The 22625-nt window shown below is 36.7% G+C and overlaps 1 protein-coding gene across 1 annotated transcript in view; it reads left to right on the top strand.

Annotated features, from left to right (window-relative positions):
• CDH8 (cadherin 8) overlaps window positions 1-22625 on the top strand; it is a 150560-nt gene that overhangs the window by 9778 nt on the left and 118157 nt on the right. Inside the window, exons 2-3 of the mRNA XM_075433595.1 lie at window positions 5576-5666; window positions 5760-6022. Coding sequence (XP_075289710.1) covers window positions 5585-5666; window positions 5760-6022 — 345 coding nt within the window. The 5' untranslated portion in view covers window positions 5576-5584. The remainder of the gene's footprint in view (window positions 1-5575; window positions 5667-5759; window positions 6023-22625) is intronic.

Below are 22625 nucleotides of genomic sequence, written 5' to 3'. Positions count from 1 at the left end.
AAAAGCCCCCAAAAGATACTCTAGCTACTCTGGGGACAAATCATCAGGAAGCAGAGAAATGGCCCGAGATTAAAAAAAAAACCAAAAAAAACCCAAAAAAAGCCAAACACTTAGAAATTTGAACAACAAGGAATTTGCGTGGATGTTAACATAGCAAACACTAAAAAGGTACAAAATACCTGTAGCTGTGTACAGGATGTCAAAATGGATCCCAAGTTTGCAGGCCTATTGACAGGGGAAGTACAATACCTGATCATGAGCTGTAGGAAACCTGTGATAGTGTAAAGAGAAACTAATTGTTGCTTAATGAATTTCAGATAAAGAAAGTCACAAGATGCAAGTTTTTGTCAAGGATGCCTGATAACTTTACTATTTCATTCTCCCGATTTATATTAAAACTATTACCCACAGCTCTGTTTTGCAGGAATAAGGATCCTTATTTCTGGCAGAAATTAAATTCCTTCTTCTGGACACAAAACCCTAATGGGTCAAATGGACATCCAAGGCTCTGAAGGAAGCATGCAAAATGCATGGGCTATCTGCCTGCTGTCACACAGCGGCGCTGGCTGGAGCTCTCTAGGTGATCAGTAAACTAACACCTATCATCACTTATTTGAGGTGGATGTATTGTAATGCTGATTTGCTTATATTGAATTAGCATCAAAGGTAGAGATTACGCCGTATAAAGATACCTAAAACATTTTTAGTGGAACTGAAATGCATTTGTGTATCGTTTACCTTCTCATATTGTGGCAATTTGATATCAGTTGTCTGAATGCATGCTGAAGGGGTCATTTAATGTGCACAGTATAAAAAAGATCCTGAAAATTCTACCAAACCCCTCTGCTTTAACCAAAAATCACCAACTTTTGTCTGGCATCTCTAGTGTAGCTTATTTAAATAAACCTTTTCTTTTTTTTTTTTTACCGTAATAACAGTCATTTAGGAATTGATAAAATCCACCCTAATGAAATAGTGAGGTCAAAGGGCTTAGCTGTTGCATATCATCACTACAAATGATAAGGTAAATGCAGAATGGAATAAAGAAAAAGCTGCTGCAATTCTTAAGGTAACCCTCTGCGTCTCTTACGTGAAGAAACACTAGAGTGTCTCTAAAATCTTTTAAACTAAGATCGTGGTGTAAGTCAATGCACTAGCATTGTAATGAAGTGGTTTACTTGACCAGATAGATATTCTGTGGATTGAAACATAAAAATAAATCGATTTTTTTAAAGCTTTTTATCATCTTACTTTTGCTTCTTTTTCAGTAAAAACTTTATATTATTAATCTAGTTTTATTAACTTTATTAATCTTTTTAACAAATCTACTGCATTCCTGTGTTCACCTTTTTAAAGCTAGAGGGTGATTCTAAACAAATTGTAATGAAGGTAGTCACGTCAGATACGCTAGCCATCATAAAGCTTTCCACCACTCACAAAATGAGAGCTGTCAGCAGTTAGTGTATCTGCTGTTACTACTGTCATACCTGACCCTAACTTTATGCAGGCAGTTAACTCATACAAGTAACCTACATAGATTTTGAGCTCCAAAAGAGGTTGCAATGTATTTTACATTAATTTCTGAAGTCTGTATACTAGTTATGTTCTAGGGTTAGGTTATAAATTTCTACTTCATTGTAATCACTTTGGGTTGTACTTGAATAAAACTTGCACACTCTGTGGCTTAGAGTTGTTTCAGTAGTGCTCCAAGATGCATGTTCCTGTTAATAGGATAATATTTTTCTAAAAGTGCATCAACACAGACATAAGTGAAAAACAAACCACTCAGCTTTATTTCTGTTTCTCTATAGGTTGTGCATGGAGAACCAAATTTATGAATACACTCTTATGTTTCAAAAACATAAGACAGCTGTCTGAATCTCTGCTACCTGACAGCGTCACATTTTCTTTCATCTATTTGCGACATTAAAGAAATTCTTTATATTTTAAATATCACCTTCATCTCTCAGGGATGCATGAAGAGCTAAAGCTGTTTTTGAGTTGTATCTATCATTGTATATATCACACGCTATACAGGGAAACCACTTAGAAGAACAGTAAAGTTTTGTGAAAGAAAACAGCCCAGGGCTATTTGAATACCTGCAAATTCAAAGCAGAAATTAGGCTTTTATCAACACCAACAAGATCCTTGTGAGGGTGGAAATACTCTTTAAGGGCCGTGTGCTTGTCGTTTTTTGGTTGCTTAGCAAAAGGTAGTTCTGGCTTCACTGGAATAATTTTGCTGTCATTCCAAGCTCACCACTTCTTTAGACCCTGGCATAATATAAGAAGGGAAAATGTTAGTGTGCCTCACCTGCTAGTTTTCCCCACCTGCCAGATCTCCCTTTACATGTGGCTTTTTAATACCATTATAGTAGCCTGATTCAGTAGCCATATCAGTTCATTACCAAGTATTTCTTGATTTTCATATTAACCAACAGGAAGATTGCAGGGCCAAGTATTTAATAACGCCTTCCCTCAGCTCCCAACCACGTGGATAGTGTCCTGCTCCTAGGAACGGAGAAGAAAATTCATTTCCAAATTCAGCAAAGAAATTTGAGGACAGTGCAATCTCCGTGCATTTCACAAAGTAAATGCCACGATTCGCTGATAGAGCAGTGAATCCCAAATGAGAGTCTGTTTCTCAAATAAATCTCAAACGGCTTCAGCAGTCTAGATTGAACTGCAGAGAAATTTATCCAGCTCTGCTGTTACACACTGATCGTATTCCCGTGTAGTATGCAGATACATGCGAAAGCCCCACCAGACTTTTTCTTTACCCTACACTGCCTAACACTTGCTTGACTTTCCTGTCAGTACTGGAGAACCACACAGTTTTGTGTATATTGAGCTTGTTAACTGCACTTTTCACCAGATTATTTCATTGAGTTAGGTTTAATGACGTGTGATGTGTATCACTAATGTTTTTGGTCTGCTTTTGACTCTCATTTGCCTTAAGGTATTGTTGAATAGGGAGCTGCTGTGAGGATGGTCCAATCACAGTGAATCTTATGCATTAGTGCTAGTGGATAGGATCTAAATTTGACTGGAGTAATCAAGGAGTAACAGGCAGGAAATCTGGGGGAGGCACAGAGGAGGAGGGCTGCACTAAAATGAACTTAATTCTTGCCAAGGATTCAGAATGGCAGTCTGAAAAACAAATATCCTGTTCTTCACACAAAAATATTTCTGCAAGCATCACATTGTTTTATCTCATTTATTTAATCTATTTTAGAAGGCAGCCTGTGTAGATTAATTAGGAATTGTTTTCAAAAAGCTTTTTGAATATGAAAAGAAGCGCTTTATTATTGTTTGGTCCAATGAGTAGAAAGAACTATACTGATTTGTACTGGAAAATTGAGAAAGTCAGTCATGGCTCATTTGGGTTCTTTTTAAGGCTTTTATGGACAAAGGTGTAATGTACTGTTCTGTTTCTGGTGGGCCTCTATTTCTACGTCAGAAATCACTGTTTATGTAAGAACTGAAAATTCAGCTACAGAAAAGGACTCTCAAGTTGCGCTTTCAGTTTATGCCCACAGTTTTTAATTTAATCCTGGATATTGTTTGGAGATGGTGTCTATTACTCTGTTTTACAATGCTTCTATTTCTTCTATGTTTCCATTCTTGCTCTATTGAAGTAATTGGAAAAATCTGTCCCCTGGCAGACACAGGCACCCACAAGTCCACTCGCATATGCACGAGGATCCCATACAAACAAACTTAACCGCTTTCATTGAAAGTTTGGCTATTTCGCTCTTTCGATACTTTCTAGCACCAAACATGCCCCAGGAGATCTCTCTCTAACATGTGCCAGAAGGTACCAGCAGTAACCTCTGTTTGATTCCCTGGTCTGAAGAAGGTTTTCAGAAGGTGACTTGACAGAGCTTTCCCAACCAGCAATTAGACTGTTTTCTCCTCATCGTTTTCCTTCTTCTGGGATTGGGATTCTCTGCTTAGACATTGAAGGCCTCTCTTGCTTCCATCACATTTTTCCCCCAAATTTCATTGCAAGAGCATACTGTATTCTCTGATTGCTTTCTTTCCATCTCAGTCAGCAATGAGGCCTAAATGATGTTTCTAAGCTATGCAGTTACTTCTGTAATGGATGTTCTCCTCATTCTTGATGCACTGTTAAAGCACTGCACTATTAGCTTACCGTTCTTCCATGCTACTTGAGATATTGAGTTTTAGTTTGATAACAGCTTTTCTCCTCTTTTAACAAGACAAGTTTCTCACAGTTTCAGGTTTTCATGCAACAGATTTCACAGTTGCTTTGGCAATTACTGAAGTTCAAAAAAAATTACTTTTTACGTTGTTTGTTTTTAAAATAACACCTGACTTTTACTGGTGATGTTCATGTTTTCAGATATTTTTTTCCATGAGAGTGTGTGAACTTAAAAAAAACACAAAACAAACCACAACAACAAAGAAAATAAACCAAAAACCCCACAATAAATCCATCCACATCACCCCTCAAAAAACCCCAACCCCCAAACATCTTCATAGACATGCAACACTGGGAACTCATTTCAAAATGAGAAAAAAACCAGCCTAAGTCACAGTAAAAGCTTAAGACTAGACATTTCTACCCATCTCGTATATAGCGGTTTCTCATGAAATTATTGGATAGGAATCAATTGAAGAAAATGTATCAGGGACCTTTTTACATAACTCCAGCCTCATTAGAGCAGCTGTACTGCAGCCCTTCTCCCTGAGCCATGTCTCATTTATCTCTCAAAGTGATCTGTGGCTGCATTTCAGGCCTTGCTGATTGCTGTGGCATTAGCAGGCCCTGCTATGTTAACTTGCTTGTCCATTTCAAGGAATATTTACACTGAGGTGAAACCTGATGTGGCCTTCTAATACTTGAAAGGGTGGCTAGGGAAAGACAGACAAAATGCTCCCAAGCGTCAATCAAGGAAAATGTCTTTGAAATAAATTCTGACTGTGTGTGTTCTCTGAATGTGAGAGAGAGAGACGCTGGGAGTCCTGTAGTGCAGATGTGCATAGATGAGCTTAGTTAAGTCCTGGCAGTGGTCTGGCTTGGGGATCGTGGGTTTCACAGTGGCCTTAACAGTCCTATTCCTCTGCTGGGCTGTGTGCTGCTGCAGCTAGATGATTGCTAAAATGAGAATGTACTGCTGGAGCCTTGTGTGCTTATGAGAAGGGTTTTTGTTTTTCTGTGGTGGAGGAAAGGAGATTAGGTCTATGCAAGAACATTATTTTGTTTGACTTTTATTATTTGACGTGCTAAGTGTTTATAGTTGATTGCATAAAACGTACAGGCTAGTAAGAAGGCCAGGAGCTTCTTGAGACCCTAAGACAAACTACAGGTAAAATGTTTTCCTAAGTGGGTGTAATTATTTATCTGGGTCTTCTCTCAGTATTTCAGCCAATGAAGGAATTTGCAGAATCACTTAATATTTTTTTAAACCGTTTAGTATGCACTGATATTATGTTCTACAAATTTAAAACCTAATATGGTTTGTTTAGGACATAAAAATAAATAATATCTTTCAAAATGCTTTCCTAAGCTCTTTAGTCACTGATTTGACCTTTTTTCTTCCCCTTCCAGGAATCTTTAATGACTGGAAAACTCAGTGGATCATGTTTTTATAATCTAAGCTATTTTTACGTTGACTGTGCTGTAAACACATGGAGGAGCTGTAAGTAAATGTTCTGTACTGCATGATGAATTGGATTGCTACAGTCTGGAGGAAGGCAAAGTAATAATTTCATTTCTGTGGTGATTTGCGTAGCTTGTGGTACAATGCCGGAAAGACTAACGGAAATGCTTATGGATACATGGACTCCATTAATAATATTATGGATTGCTGTCCTTCCTTCCATTTATATGGCTCCAATGAATCAGTCTCAAGTACTACCAAGCGGATCTAGTACAGGACTAAAACGGCTAACTGAAGAACAAAGGGTTTTGAACCGTTCCAAGAGAGGCTGGGTTTGGAATCAAATGTTTGTTTTAGAAGAATTTTCTGGACCTGAACCAATACTAGTTGGCCGGGTAAGGCAAGATTCGTTTTTTGTTTTTTGTTTTTTTTTTTTTCTCTGAGTGTGTAACTATATAGCACGTGAAGGTCTTCAGTTATTTGGACTTCCTAAGAAATTAAAATTTGAGGTGCTGTGTTATTCTGAGATTCTTCTCTAATATCCATACATTTGTGCTTTAAATGTACCTCATTTCAAGAATATGGTTTCCTGGTTAGCTAACCTGCTATTTACAACAAAATTGTACGTGTTCCTTTTGCCAAAAATACACAAGCATGTATACATCCTTTCTTTAATGTCGTAGTTGCCACTCGTCACCTCTGCCAGCTGAAGATTTTCACCAAAGCAGTTTTCTGTAATGTGTTCCTATTCATTCAAAATATGTTCCTATTAATTCGTTCAAAAATGTTGTTACACCTATAGGTCATTTTCTACCTCCAGCCTGAATACACAGAAGTTATTTATGATCTGAGAATTTTTAAAAACAAAAAGGAAAATGTGGTATATAGACCAAATTACAAGATACTGGTTTATAGGGAGGTCCTGATATGCATGCATATGAAATAACATTGTTGCCACAGATTCTGTAATTTACTTTCAAAGTTAGGAACAGAACACAAGGAAAATTATCATGTTTTTCTGTGTCATAGCTTGCCTGTTGCCTTAAACCTTTGATTGTTGACATGCATTAGCTTATTTTGTAGCTCAGTGTATTACCCCCAGTCAGTGAATCAGCTTTGTGCTTTCTCTAAAAAGACATTATGGCCCATCTGCTTTCATCAGGAATGAATTAGCTTTAAAATTATTCTTAGAAAAGAATTATCGGTTCCTAAATGCGTGTGTGGCCTATAGTGAGCAGTTATAAATACCTTAATTGTTTATTACCAAAGTTCAGTTCCCTTTGAATAATGAGGTACGTTGTTGTCTTATTACCTGGCTACTGAAATTGACTAAAAAAATCTAGAGAACAGAAATTATGGATATCGGTTAATTTCATGATAACTTTGGAGATTTTCTGGGCAAGTGAATAGCAAATACTATAATACATCAATAGCTGTCTGTTATTGAAATAGCTATATCTATTATTGAAAAAAACACAAATCAAGTGCATTCCTAAATTTTCCCTAGTATAGCCACTTTCCAGTTGAAACTTAGGGTCAGAAGGTATAATGAGCTTTATATCCAGTGACTTTTGAGTGCTGTGTTATGTTCTCATTTATTTCTCTGTGGTTAGTAACATCTCAATTTCAGAGAAACAGTAATATGCTTATTTCAGGTCTTAAAATACTCTAACCCGTTCATTTTAGAATAATTTAATCAAACTTTTAAAATGCTCTGGAGTGGCTTTTGAGTAGCTGGGGAGAATCCCGAGTTTGTACTTTATAGTACTTTGATTTTTAGGGTGTAACCAAGTCTTAATATTTCCACGATGTTAGTTTTTTTTGGTGGATACAATATCCTGAACTGTTCAAGACATTAGTGGATAGAAGTGGGTAGGTTAAACTAAGCCAAACCAATAAAGACACTATCTCATTTTCTGCTGGTATTTTCAATAGGATTAGCTACTCTAAAATGTTGTGACAACTTATTTGTTGAGACTGCTGCATAATTAAGGCACTGCATGATATAGATGGAAACGAGCAAAAAGTAAAACTTGCTCCCCTAGGGAGAAACCTTTGGTTTATTCATGAAAATAGTTTAAAATATTGTTGTAGTTCTTGTCTGGGTTTTATTAACCTCTTCAGAAAAATTACGTGTATTTCCGACTCGTAAACCTTAGGAAAGAAAAATGAGTACAATGGGTGCTTTCAAACTCTGCTGTAGTCAGTGGGAGCAGAGGTACTCCACATCTTTCAGAGCTGCTCTTAATCCCTCCTGACTGAAGCAGCAACTTCCTCAGTTACAGTTCTTGGCAATCCTTCTTCCCAAAACTTAAAGGTGTACAGAATGTCACAAGCAAAATGCGCTCCTTCTCCATGAACCTGGGCTATGGTTTGTCCTCTGTCACTCCCATTGGTTTCTTATCCATTGCAATTCAATAATAACCTCCTTTTCAGAACTCACAGTAGATTTGCACTTACCTGGTTCCTCCTCATCTCTTTTGCACTTACACTCTTCCTCCAACCTTTCAGTTTTGCTCCCTGCCAAAGGATTTGCACACTTGGGGTATCTCCTTCATTCTGTGACCTTCTTTATCAGCTGTTTTTCTGTCCTATGACTTACCTTGTTTATGAAGGGTACTCTGTAAAATACGATACAGTGAATTAATGTAGAGAGGTTTAATATTGTGGAGGGAACGATACCAAATATGTATGCCACCTATTTGCTGTATTTTCTGGACATGGATGTGCTTTTGTGCCGTTATAGAGGCAGTGTTGTTTGTATGTGCTTTTTACGTGTTCAAAGTACTAGTATAACCTCCAAACAAATGTATTAGTCGACAGTTAATCGCTTCGAAGGGAACCTTCTTAAAGCAAATCTGATTATGCAGGGTTGGTTGCAGTTTTTGTCTCTTTCTACACTGTTGAAAAGTATGCATGGTGCTTTTCATAGTCGTATGTGATTTGTACAAACGTGATTAGGTGCTCTAGATAGTAAAGCAAAAAATAAGGTTTTACACAAACAGACGTAATATACACACAACCAGAATTTGATGTATGTTCTCAAATATACCTTTAAAACCCACTGAAAAATCAGCTCTTAAGAACTGCTCAGAATGATATTGATACTGAAACAATGTTATTCACATCAGTGGGTGGAAAGGCACTGGGTAGAAGCATTTGATTCTAATGGAATTGAAATGTGTATCAGCAAAATAAAACTGTAAATTGAGATTAATTATAATAAATATAAACAGAACACAAATCACTTTCTAAATGAAAGCCTGAATGTAGAGTCTATGGATTCATTCTGTTAATTCAAAAGAACTCATACCAAAGTTTCTGAAGTACAGAGAAAGTTTAGCAAGACAGGATTTAGAGAGACATAATCTTTTCTATTCAGCTTCTCAGTTTCTCCAGGAGAAACAGCTTCTAGGCATAAAGACCATTCTTCAGAATTTTGAATGTTGCAATACAACTGCACACTCTTCAAAGGTACTTATTCATTGCTGTTCTGCATGAATATATATTAATAAATGCATTCCCAACGTATTTGCTCTAATAAATGAAAGAATCTAGGGTGAGACTAATAGGAGGATTTAATGTGACTTCTTAAAGAGTGGTGGTTTTCTTCAGTGACTCGAGTAAAGACAGAAGAAAGTCTTTTGCTTTCGTTCTTGAACTTCTTACGAGTCTGAACAATATGCACTTTTAATGTCATTTTTAATCATTCTATTCAGTAGGATCAAGCTCATACTTAAAATAAGCAGCTCTACTTGAGTTCACTCATCTGTAAAAAATGTATAAATTCTTATCTCTTAGGGTGACTTCTTAATTTATGAGTTTTCTCTGTAAAATGCTAGAAACATTCTAGTTTATCTTTTTTTCTCTATATTAATATTGCATTTATTTTGGCACGTGGTATTGTAATAAATTGCATATTGTGTTGATCTGTAAATATAGAAATGTATATATGCATTTTTGAGAAACCTGCAAAGTAACATTTTTTGTGTTCATGTGACATACTTCAGATGAGTTTACTTTTGTTCACAGCAATGCAATACAGAAAGATAGATTTACAAATGCCCTTTCATATTTGGTATCTTTTTTTTTTGCTTCATCCACACAAACAGGTATGTACTTTACGAAGCTACCGCCGTCTGCTTTAGAAGACTCCATATAGTGCGTATTGCTGTCAGCAGTTTGCAAGCCTCTGAGTGGCTGACAACCTCATTCGAGTGTAGAGCGATATGTCTTGTGACACTGCATGCTGTCCCTGTGGACTTGATTAGTTAGAGAGAACTTTTACTTGATATACACTGCTGCATTTTCTCAGTCTCCTCTGCATGCGTTTACAGCACCATGGCAGATGTGCTGTGAAATCTGTGGTGTAGCCAGTGTTCTTTCACAGGAGACAGCCACCGAATTCACATAAAATAGATAAGAGAGTTAAAAAAGCATTAAGAAACTAGGGTTTGGGTATATAACTGTAGCTCCTGTTTTATGGAATGTGTTATTTGTTCTGTTTTAAATGGGATAGGACCTGGTTTAAGAGACCTTTTAAGCAAAAACCTGAGATAGTTAATGTGTTAACAGTTGTTGTTTGTAAGTACAATGCATGGAGAGAACAAAAAAGGGAATGAAGGTAACAAAAGTGGTTTGTTTGTTTGTTTTTAACATTCCCTGACTTACCACTAAATGAATTAGCAGTTAGGTCCAGACACACAAAAACGCTAACGGTCGGTCAGATCGGTGCTGTTTCTGTGATATCCCTCCTCTGGCAGTACTCCCCATTTTCCCCCAGAACCTTTCCCAGATTCTTTTGAATTTACCTATTTCCAATCCGAAAGTAAGCTATTGCATATTTTGCATGCAGTCTCTGTGAAGAGAGGTTTGTAAAATGAGGGGGCCGGGGAAGGCCAGCACCTGCATCACGTGCATGGCTGCCGTGCCACGGCTGTGGCACATGGCCAGTGGAAGAGCTGCGCTGGCTCTGGAGAGGTTGCTCAGAAAAGCCTGGGCAGGGGAGGACACAAACCAGACCGAGTTACTGAGACTCCAAAACAACGTGACCGGGTCAGCTCTTTCATGCAGTGGAGTCTCAGGTAGAAGTTTTTTATCTGTGAACTACGGAGTTTTTCTTCCTTGCTTCTGGCTTACATGGTGTGTGTCTTTTCACTCTGTTAAATGCAGATTTTTTTTTTTTTTTTTTTTTTTTTCTATGGCTTGTAGGATGAGGGAGCTAGGCAACTTTTGCTTTTTAGAGCAATGGAGATTTTTGCCTTGATGTATGGGGCTAAGATTCAGGCCTTCAGAGGAGAAGTAATTTTCCTCTAGGAGGAGCAGTAGAGAGGCATCATGTTTTCACAGTTAAGTGCTTCAGGCTCCGCTACCGTAAAAACCGAACCTGGAAATGGAGAGAGCACTTATAAATAGCTTCAAGCTGTATGTTCTACATTATACATGCTTTATGCAATCTTTGATTCCATTGCCAACATACATTTTATCTCTTAACAAGGAAATGGTAAAATCTTACTTGTTTAAAATTATAAATAGTTCTGTTGAAGTACAAGTGATACATATACGCAAAGTAAACAAGGTTTTAATCAAACAAGATCTTTCCATGTGTTTTCCTTTTTATTCCTGCATTGAGCTTGTGATTATAATGGCTGCCTGATAGTACTCTTGTACTCAAGTGATATAAATCAGAAATGTATATAACTAGGGTTCTCATTACTTTAAGGATGAATTACATGCTGCTTCCCTGAATGGAAGAAATCATTGTGAAATACAGGTGTAGTAGAGCCCTAGAATATTTTTCATAAGGTATAATGTGGTCCTACATTAATGCATTGTTAAAGTTTTCACAGAACAACAGAAATCAGAACAGCATATTATATAGATTCTCCTCTTTTACTTCTAATATGGACTTGTATGTTTAGCTATCTATGATTTAAATGCATGCCATAAAATATTCAATATCTGAAATGCTGCAAAGTCAACATTGCTTTCTGAGCCCTAGATTTTTGTTGTTGTTTTGCAACCGTAATTATACACTAATTTTCCTACTTATGTTTAATAAACTCCCTGAAGCTGAAATGTATCATTTATTTTGCTACTTTATGGAAAATACTAATTCCCCTTGCCTTTTGTGTGCTTCTGAAGGAGAAGAGATGACTGTATACTTCATAGAATGCTCCAGTTTACATGGTCTAAATCAGGTTGGTAAGCAAGAGTTATAAGTAGCTGAGAAAAACTCAATTAAAAGTTGGTGCAAAGACAATAAATGTATACAACATTTTATAGAAGTCTGATAGAAGCAGTGGTTTCTAAACAAATATTCCTGAGTCTGCAGGAATTTAATTTGTTTCTTTTTAACTAAGTACAAATTCCAAGAAATTTCTTCTTGGAACATATAAATTTAAAGGACAGTTTGACCAAAGTGAACCAAGAGTGTCTAAGTTTTCTAATACAATCTAATCACTTTACTGATTTCTCTTATAGTTAACAAACAAGACATATCTTCAGACTCTAAAATCTCATTTCTGTATATTTCTGGGAGCATCCCTAAGCAGGGTTGAACACTTTCATGCTCCCTCATCTCCAGTCTGGGGGCATCATATAAACACAATTTAAAGAGAGTCACAGCTTAAAATACTTGTATGTCAGCTACTACAACTGGACTGGTCATAACTTCAAAGAGGCATGTCATCAGATGGCTCCTCTATTGCTGCCTCACACCATTAAAGCAGTAGAGTAAAAAAGTGGCACATACCAGTATGGGCCACTAATGGGGAAGGTACTTAAAGGAATGCATTATAATGCCAAGTTACTTATGAATCCTGCTTAGTAAAGGGTCAGCCTGCGAAACACCAGGCACCCTCTGAGCTGTCTGTATTTTCTTTACTGAAGTGGGAACTTTGAAGAGTTGAGTTGAGTTTTTTGTGGTTGTTTTTTTGTTTGTTTGTTTGGAGTGTGTGTTTTTTTAGATGCTATATATGGTGGATATGATTATGCTATGTGTGCTTAGGCATTTGGATCCCCAATGTTACTTTAACATTATTCACTTAAATTTCCTTGTTGTATTTTTCTAAAGCCACAAAGATTTCTAATCTTCTGAAAAAAAAGTGCTAATTATGAGAAATTTTTTTTGTTTGTGTAGAATTAGAAACTTATGTACTTTTGTTCAATATATTGATCTAAACACTTTGTCTTTCTCACAACGAATTAAAATGTTTTCCAAGTATGCATGCAAAAAAAAAGTGACAGTATGAAAAATTAAGTAGAGCCTTCCACATGATATTCTGCAGATGCCCTATGATTGTTTAGTCTTTCCAACATTGTTTTAGTGAATGGTTTTTGATTTCTACCTGTAGGGCCCACCTCTGGTGCTGTCAGGATGCTTCCGTTCCAGTTGTCAATTTAACTACCAATTAGTGCCAGTTGTGATGGTGGTTTTTTGCTAAATGTTTGTCCTTTCTGAACTTGACAAATGTAGGTCCTGTAGGCAACTGAAAAGCTCTCAGATAGTAGTGACTTCCCAAAAGTGCGAGAACATGTTGCCTTTTGACCAGTGAAGTGAAAGTGCATATTTATTGGTTTTGGGTCCTGATAATCCTTTGCCAAGGATTCATGTAATGAAAACCTTAAAAATAATTTTGCTTTAAAATGAGAAATGCTTTGGGACTAGTTCCTTTAGTGTCCGCAGGCTTCCAGTAATTGCTCTGGAGCTGAAGTGGGTGATACCTTCTGAACTGCATTACATTTGAGAAAGGCTGGCTTTTTAGCTGGTGCACAGCTCTGTATTTTTAGGATGTAATAACTACACATTCACAGTAATCACAGGAAAAAGCAGTTTGCATGTGAAAATAATGGGAAAGAATATGCATAAATTTTGTTTCTTGAAAGTTCTGTTTTAAAAGTTGGGGGTTTTGCTAGTAAAGTGAAAGAAGAAAAAAGAAAGTCATAACATGTCATGCAACACACCAAAGACTTCACAGCTGAGGGTCTTTTGTTAAGTTTTTGGTTGGTTTTTTTTGGACAAAACCAGGGATGATGATGTTGTGCAGTTTAAACTGGATGTGAAGCAGTCAGCTTCATTACACAAATAATTTGCTTCAATGTCTTTTAGGCAATGTTTGAAGGTAACTGTTATTTGAGAGCAATGTGTGGGGTATATAGCATCGAAAATAAATGTAGATAATTTTCCTAAAGATATTTAAGCAAATATTTATGTATCTGAGTAGCCTCTTGGTGATCCCTGAGGAGCACCTGTAGTGATATAGAGTAGTATATAACTTTTCTTTTTCTGGAGTACTCTCTATAGTGTAAAGATTCCCCTTCCATAATTTTTTCAAAGCTTGTATTTTATAGCAGTCATGCCAGCAGCTAAGAAAAAGTGTAGGTTTCCCTGGAGACTATCAATGCCATTCCTGAATTAGCCGGAGGAATCGTTAGGAGCAACGTTAAGAAATCCCTTTTCTTGTTTCAGGATCGAGGGTCAATAACTGTTATGCACCCAGCCCCTGGTGAATAGAAGCAAAGCTGAGGGTTTGTGTTTCAACTTGATGTGCTGCGCGTTGCTGTTAGATCGCCTCGGTGAAAGGGAACGTAGCGAAATGAAAGACTGACCCAGAGAGGATCACTGGAGGCAAGGAGCCTGGTTTTAGGTAGAGCCAGCAAGAGATATTTATTTGGAGTTCAGAGTGCCCTAGTCATCTGCTGGTTTAAATCCAGAAACCATATTATCCAATTTTCTTTTCCCTTGCTGAGAGAAATGCTTACGTACAATAGGGATATTGTTACCAAGTGAGAAAAGGAGGGTATCAGTATATGCAGAACTGGTGGTGGGCATCCAGACGTGAAGTACAGGGAGGACAGAGGAATTGAACCAAACCATAGCTCTTCTATCACGTCATTTTCTAAGGTCATCAAGCTACAAGCATCATTAAGAGCTATGGCACGTTATACATCCAACCTAAGAAAACAGGATATTACAGTGGATGGAAAAAAACACCTTATTTTTAATTAGTTTGGGATAATCTGCAACACAATTGATGCAACATGATCCTGTATATTAAAGCATGATGCAAAGGACTGAGAATCTGGTATTATTCAACTCAAATATCTTAGTGAAAATCTGTCTTATTTTTACAGAAGAAGTTTTCTAAATACAATCCCTGAAGTAGTTGTTATTCGCTTTTCACTCCTCTTTTTTTTTTAAATTGTCTGTTTTGTAGGCAACCTGTTCTCTAATTATTATGCAGTCTAAAGCGTTTAATGTAGACCATTGACACACTTTGCAATTCCTATTGTTGTCTTGTCATACATACAAGAAAATACAATGTCCAGAGGCAAAACGTTTGTGTTTCTTCCTTCATGAAAAATCTCTGAAACAAGACTTAATGCCAACACAATATTTCAAATTTGTTAGTTTATTTGTGCTAATTAGTGGATCTTGATTATTTTGTTGGATATTCCACATACTTGTTAGAATATTTGATTAATTGAGAGCAGGTGCTAATGTAGATATGCAAGGACTTTCACTTTTTATTGAGTTTTTGTATGAATAAGCACAAGTTACTCAAATCATTTAAAGCATATACCAGGATTTTACTTGGCACGAGAAGATTTACAGACCACACTGAGATTTAAGCCATGGGGTTTTTTAAGGGAACCTCAGCGTGGACTTGTTTCTTGTGTGAAATTTTAAAACATTGTACATACCATCAAAACATACATGGAGGGCATTTTTATAAACTACAGCAGATGAGGAATGGTATACCAAGTAACAATAGATGTGAAAGCTGTCAATGCTGCCATTTGTATTAAGAAGTCTTAGCTAAAATTTTCATCTGTTTTGTTGAGTAGGAGACAATTCCTGCCTCAGAGCTGTTACTGTGTAAATAGGATATGCGGACTGTAACTGAGGAAGAAAATATAAACTCAGAAAGATGTTGTGGGCAGAGAGGTAATTTTCAATGTCTACAATTATGTCTCAAGCCCATGGCATTGCCAGGCAGCAAGCTTTCTGAGTCTCCGCTGATTTCTGTAGGCAGTGCTGTCTCCCACTAGCCAGTGATGGTGTCGCAAAGTGTGAAGACCGAATACTATCAGGAAGTCTAAGAAACCACGTGATTACTTTTCTAGTGCGTGGGACATTCTGCAAGAGATGTCCTATGCAATTTATTAATATCTTAAATGTGATATAATAACAAATATATCTACACTTAAATATGTTGAACATAAGGGTTACTGACAAGGTGGAGTTATTGTAGCTCAAAAATAAAGAAAATTACAAACACTCTAAATTGTTAGGCAGAATTGGGCTTCTTGTTCTATGTAGAAAGCAATTGCACTGATCATCGCATTAGGTAGTCATTTTGTAATTGATGTAAATTCTGTCACTCCAGAGGACCACCTGCTAGTTACAGCAAATTACCAATAAGCAAAGGAGTGCTAGGAATTGAGCAGTATATACACATACATAAATATTTAGATTTTTAAGGCAACTTTTTGTGAGTAATTTTTTTTTTGTCTAAATCAAATGCATTCTGCACAAATACTGTAGTAGAAAGTTGTCTATGGGACAAAGTCTGATGGATAGCAAAGCAAAATTTTGCTTTACTAGTCAGGCTGGATGCACGCTCTGAGAAGTTCACTGCAGTGCTTTGAATGTGTTATGAAACTTATGTGTTTCATTCTTGTAAAGTGGAAAGAAACATAGGATGACAGAGTCAGTATTTGTTCCAACTGGCAATTTATTCCAACTGGTATCTGCTATGCAGAATCAGGAATACAGTTGTAAATTCTTCAAATTGCAGAAAGACTGGAAAGCAAGAGATGTTTTCCCCACTCTAAAACAGGCAAATGTGGCTCCATTTTGCCATAAGGCTCCGTTTCCAAGGATAGTTTCCTTGGAGGAAAGCTCTGATGTCACTTGAGGAAGGCAGGTTGTCAGCATGGAAGGACGCAAATGCTGACTCATCTGATAGTTCACTTTGTATTTAGCTCTGAGAACCTTCGCAGCACGGGAGGATCTTGGCTGGTGTAGGGCAAAGTAACTGACCTCAGGAGTCTCTTCTCTTGGTGACCTTCCTGCTGTAATAGCCATGATACAGCCTTCAGGCACTCGTGTGTTTCATTGTCCCCACGAGACACTATCAAAAGAAATCTCTCACAATCATTTGTTTGAGTATTCTCAGGGAGACCAATAATCCAGTAATAGTTAATCCTTAATTTATTCTTTTCTTAGCCACTTAATTAATAAGTCTCTTGTCCTTATTATGCCCTGTGATATGTTCTGTTACAGAGCCTGATTTCTGCTTTGTGAAGCTTTATGCTTTGCAGTACTGCTTTTAGTTGATAAAAATAATTTTGAGAGGTCCAGCCTTCCAGATACTTTGAATTGCTTCAGATCCAATAAGTCAAATTCATTCCAAATTAGGTTAGTAAAGTCACTAGGCATGAAGTCTGTATTAATGTATTTAATGTAAAGCCTTATATACTGTTTATGCAGTGTCAGGTGGAGACAGAGAGATGAAAGAAAAAGCAGTGACTATACAGAGATGAAAGCTGGTGTGCGTGTGTCATGCATGTGTCATGCGTATGCACAGGTCTACATGTATCTAAGAGAATATTAAAAGGATTCCTGTTAAGAAGAGGATTGAGAAGTGGGATGTGAAAAAGGGGACAATAATAATAGGTAGGGCATACATTTCATTAGTGAAAACTGTTGCTCTTTCTGGAATTAAGGAGCATAGGAGCATAAGAAAGCCACAGCACTCGCACAGCTTCCTCTCCAAGTAGACTGACCCTTGTGATGTTCACGTCCTCTGTCATTCTTCTAGAAGTACTGTTAGCCTTTTCTGTAGTGACTGTGCATTCACACTTGATGCAGCAGTATTGTGATCCAAAACTGGAAAAAAAAAATGCACTGAAGGTAATTTTGCGTGGCATACCAAGTTCTGCTCTGCAGCAGGAAAAGAGCTGCAGCTACTTAAAATCCTTCTTTTATAATCTTCCCTATTGATCACACCTGTATTGAAGTACCATATGTGGAAGCTCAAATATTCTATGCTAGGGCTTCTCAGAAATAGTGGAGTTATCATTTATTTCACTGGAGACTCAAAAAGTGACAGTGAGACATACTTTAATTTCTAAAAGTCAGAGTCTTTTGTCATTCTTTACCTTACCAAACTAACATTAGCCTGGATTCTTTCTGAAGTGCAGCTTGCTTATTAGGAATGTGTGAAATAAAATAACTTAAAGAGGAAACATTTATCCTGTATATTTCTAAATCTCTATTATTTTCGATTGATTGTGAATATGAAAAATCTCTTATTAAGCTTGTTTTGAGAGGCACAATTGTTTTGGGTGTTAGGTAAAAGCTTGTATGGTTTCATTTACAGGAATTAATGATAGGCCATGTAAGTAGGAAACGTATTCTTGTATATAATGCATCACAGCAAAACTGTGGAAAGGTTTGTCCTTGGTACTGTTCTGGCCTTTCACTACAAAGAGCAGGAAGAACAGTCAATAACCACTTAATAATGTTTTTTTCTCTCCTTTATTGTAGCTTTAGGTACATTAGGCTTTCAGTAATTATGTCCGTCATAATCCTCTATCACAAGTAATATTTTCTGCATCTTGTGAAGCATAACTGGAAAATATTTTCTTTGGCTGTACACTATTTCTATTCCCTCTTTAATATAACTTTACCCAAGAGTGTCTTACCTAGGAAAAATGAGCAAGCATAATTTTGTACAGGTAATCAAATCTCTCAAATGTTGGCACTTTTTCTGTTATCTCCATGGGACCAAAAGCTAACCTTCAAATAGACCTAGGCATTAAAAGAGAGAATTTCAGCACAAAATTAGAACTCAAATAAGCTTATACAATGCAACTTGAACAGAAGTGCTATGTTGAGTTATTAGTACTGTATTTCTACTACAGGGTTTTCTGTTTTATTAATACAGAACTGCGAGGAATATATACGTTAGTCTAAGTGTATGCATAAGTGTCTTGGGAGGTGTGTGTGTATGGATACATCTAACATATTATTTAAACGCTGGCTTATAGCAGGAGTTTACTGCCTTTCTAAATAATTCTACTTTTTTCCCCATTTAGGACTCAAAACCACATCTTGATACAGTTTTATCTTATAGGTTGAGCAAAATAAATGTATGGGGGGGGGAAAGAGAAAGAAATCAGCATGTCATTAGAATAATCTTGGTTGCAATACACTGTAGAACAGTTAATTTATTCCAAACCTTCTGACATAGATCATGCTAAAGTGGGAAACAGTAAGAGCTATACAGTATCGCAGATACAAAGCTACGGACTCATTTCAGACAGAGCAGACACTTTCAAGGCTAGTATATGGTAGACCTACAATGAAACCTTTCAGTCTCTATTTTTGTTGTGGAATTGAACAGTCCCATTTCTTTTTTCACTCATTTCGACATCAAGGGCTCTTGTGAATACAGGACCCAGAGAAAGATGATATTGAAAGATGATATGACTCTACAGCTGTAAACAATTTACTGGGATTCTGGTAGGGTGCAACCCAGCAAGATAGCTCCAATTTTCACGATGCTTTTTTTAAAGGAAATAGTAGATCTGTCAGTGAAGATTTTTTTTTTTCCCTGTTCTAGTTTAAAAGTTTGGCTTGACATTTGTTGTATATTTAAATGCAACAGTAGGCTTATATTAGTAATTAAGAATTTTGTGGTGTGAATATGCTCATTCTTCAAGACGGTATTTTGGATTATTTTAAATTCCATTTTCAGTTGGCCAGATTATTCCATGGCTATCATATGTAAAGCCTTGTAATTGAGGTCTGAATTTGTTTCTTTATGTTCTTGGGCCAAGATTTTTCTATTATGCATCACCATGGAAATATCCACAGAGTTCCTCCAATTATAACACTTGAGTTCTAAGATAATTTGCTTAGTGAGTTGTTTGTTAATCATTGTCTTAATTTACTGTGAAAACATTATTAAAAATGGGATATTAAGTAATTGAATTTTAAAATCTGGTGCAAGTATGATAAAAAAAAAGAAAGAACAAAAGCCCCCAATACAGAAGTTACATTTTTTCAGCTGAATTAAAACAGCAGTGGAGGTGAGGTAACTTAGCTAATAGTTTTGATAATCTGTTGAGTTCATTAGCTGATAGAACGAACTCAGATCACCCATCTCTGCTTGGAATTTCAGCCCAGTATGGATTCGTAACTGTTGAATGATACATTTGTTTGGAGATTATGCTAGTACTTTGAACATGTCAAAAGCACGTACAAACAACACTGCCTCTATAATGGCACAGAAGCACATCCATGTCCAGAAAATGCAGGCAGAAAATACCTCTACCGCAGCATCAGTATGGATCCTTTCCTGTGTTAGGCTCATAGCTCAGGCCAGTATTCCTCCTCCAGAAGAGCGAGGGCCTTTGTTCAAGGGGTCCTGATAGTCTGAGGTGGGTCTGTTCTTAAAGTTCTTCACTTTGCACAAAAAATTAAACATCAATATACAAAGAAATGGATAAAGAGAAATGGTATAACCTAGAGGAAGGGAATTAAGATGGATGAAAGCTGCTGTTCAGCGTTCTGGTCTTGGGGGAGAGAAATTTCAAATACCTGCCTAATTAAATGAGTAAAATGTGGGATGAGGAAATTGTCAGCATGTTTCCATTGTTCTCTGAAAGTTAGATGCGTTATTCGATAAATCAGGCCCTCTGTGAGAGGGTGTGTCTATTTTTATATCCAAGTGACGTGGAAGGCTGAAATATATGCAGACTGACAGCTGTCAGCCTTCATGCAAACTGGTAAAAAGGTATTTCGTTGTTTGAAGGCTGGAGAGAGAGTTTAGATACAATTGCCTAGAACTTCTGGTATATTTCTAAGTCTCTTTATGAATCTAAAAAGCCATCTGCTAATGTCCCTATTAACATTAGAAAATTGACCTGAAATGGATCTGGTAGCTAATTGACCTGAGAGTTGCTTAGGAAATAAAATTTTGTAATCCTCTGATGACACTTCTTTGTAGGTGAGATGACCTCTAACATTCCTTACTTGCCTCTCAGTGTTCTTTGAACTATACTTCAGTCTATTTTGTATAGAGCTGCTTTTCGTATTATTCAGTGTTTCATTTGCTCTTGTGAAGCTTACGTGTTCTTTGAGCATGTAAGGGAATCCATACTTGTACATTTGGTCAAGTCTTAGGGCTGGATAATGTATTCAGTTTTAAAAATACAATTTAAAAATAATGAAAAATTAGCCTTAGAGCACAGGCACTCTAAAGGGCACAGCAGTAAAGTCAGCGGTGTGGCATGCTTGCTTACATGTGTCAGAACATATGCCATGCCACAATTCTAAAGAGCTTTGCCATGAACTTGTACAAGCATATTCTACTATTTGCTGATGTACAAATGGTACTCTACATCTTTTCTAGTTGTATTGTGCTTCGCTCCTTCTGAAATGAACTTCCACAAACTTGACTTCAATGTTTGATGTTTTTATTGTGTTTGGATCTTTTTGTTCTGTAAAAGAGTGTCCTTTGCGCCATTTATTCATTATTCATGGGGTCATCTTCAAAAGATTCAAGAACTTAGTGGTGGTACCTCTACCATGAGAAGATAACCTTTTTTTTCCTCATACTTATTTTTCACCCTCTCTGTATTCCTTTATCTTGATAAGGATGCTGAACTTTGAGAGATGTAAAAAAATAAAAGAAATCCTTTACTCTTTACTTTTAGGGTGCCCAAGTATAGCATATCTATGCTGGCCCCATGTTTAATATTATCATCATTAGGACCAATTAGGGAGTGGGAAGAAAGGATTCTGGGAATAGCAAAAAGGAAGATGTTAAAGGAATTAATTTTTACTGAAATATATTTTCACTAAATTGTCCAGCTGTTCATTGTTATTTGAGATATTAGTCAACCTTACAAATTTATGACACTTCTACTGTTGGAACTAGGAATTTCTGAAAATTAGTTTCTTTAGAAACTGAAGAGAATAATAGATGAGATGAATAAAGGCTATGTGCTGTTTTATTTATTTGGCTTAAAATGGTCCATTGATCTTGAAATGCTATTTGAGTTCAGTGAAGCATTTGCATTACAACACACATTTTATTACAAAGTACTTTTACACAGCCATGCAGGTCTGTAGCAGGGAACTTGCTGCTTCTCTGTTTCTCTTAGTATTCATCTTAGTTCATTACACTGAGCTTATGTGGCATTAAAATATAATGCACTTCACCGAAAAACTGGGAATATATACTCAGAAATACGCAGTTGTATGTACCCTGAGATGAGGGAGTCAGTCTTAGTATCTATATTGGCTTTTCAAGCAGCAATAAAGGAAATTCTGCGATAATAACTGAACGCTTGTGACTGGCAAACACCCTCCTGCAGTTCAGAACTAGAATATGAATGGACACCATGGGAGGCTGGCCCATTTCTAATGAAAACAGTTTTTAACAGCATGAATTTATGAATCTACTCAGTGCAAATGAGATTTTATTATGCTGAGAGTCTAAAAATGTTGCTTCATTTATTAAATTAATACAAAAATTGTATTCAGATACACTGGAGAGTTTTGTGAGATCTTCCTGACTGTCAGAGCTGAGGCTGAAACCATTGACCCTAGGTTATGGGGAAGTAATAGTGAAAACAGGACAAGCTGCCAAAACCTTCCCATTCTTTTCTTGATTGAAACGAATGTGTGTTTGGTACAGCACCTGTCACAGTTTCCCAGTCTGTGCTCTGGAGAAAATGATAGTTGCACATTTTGAAAATGCTGAGATTGTTTAATAAAAGCTTTTCATAATTATTTTGCCCTAGAAAAGAGCTTTTGCCCTTTTATCCTCCATAATATGGGTCAGCTACATGTAATTGCTGTAAGATTGGAAGCAATGACATATACTGTAGTAGAATCAGAAGTAACTTCACATTTACACAGATACAGTAGAAATCATAACATAAATTTCAGGCAAATTTGATACCTAGTCACACATA

Source organism: Opisthocomus hoazin, chromosome 12, assembly GCF_030867145.1.
Source record: "Opisthocomus hoazin isolate bOpiHoa1 chromosome 12, bOpiHoa1.hap1, whole genome shotgun sequence".
Taxonomy (NCBI): Eukaryota; Metazoa; Chordata; class Aves; order Opisthocomiformes; family Opisthocomidae; genus Opisthocomus; species Opisthocomus hoazin.
The sequence above is the reverse complement of the archived record's forward strand: the minus strand, read 5'-3'. Positions and strand labels throughout refer to the sequence as shown.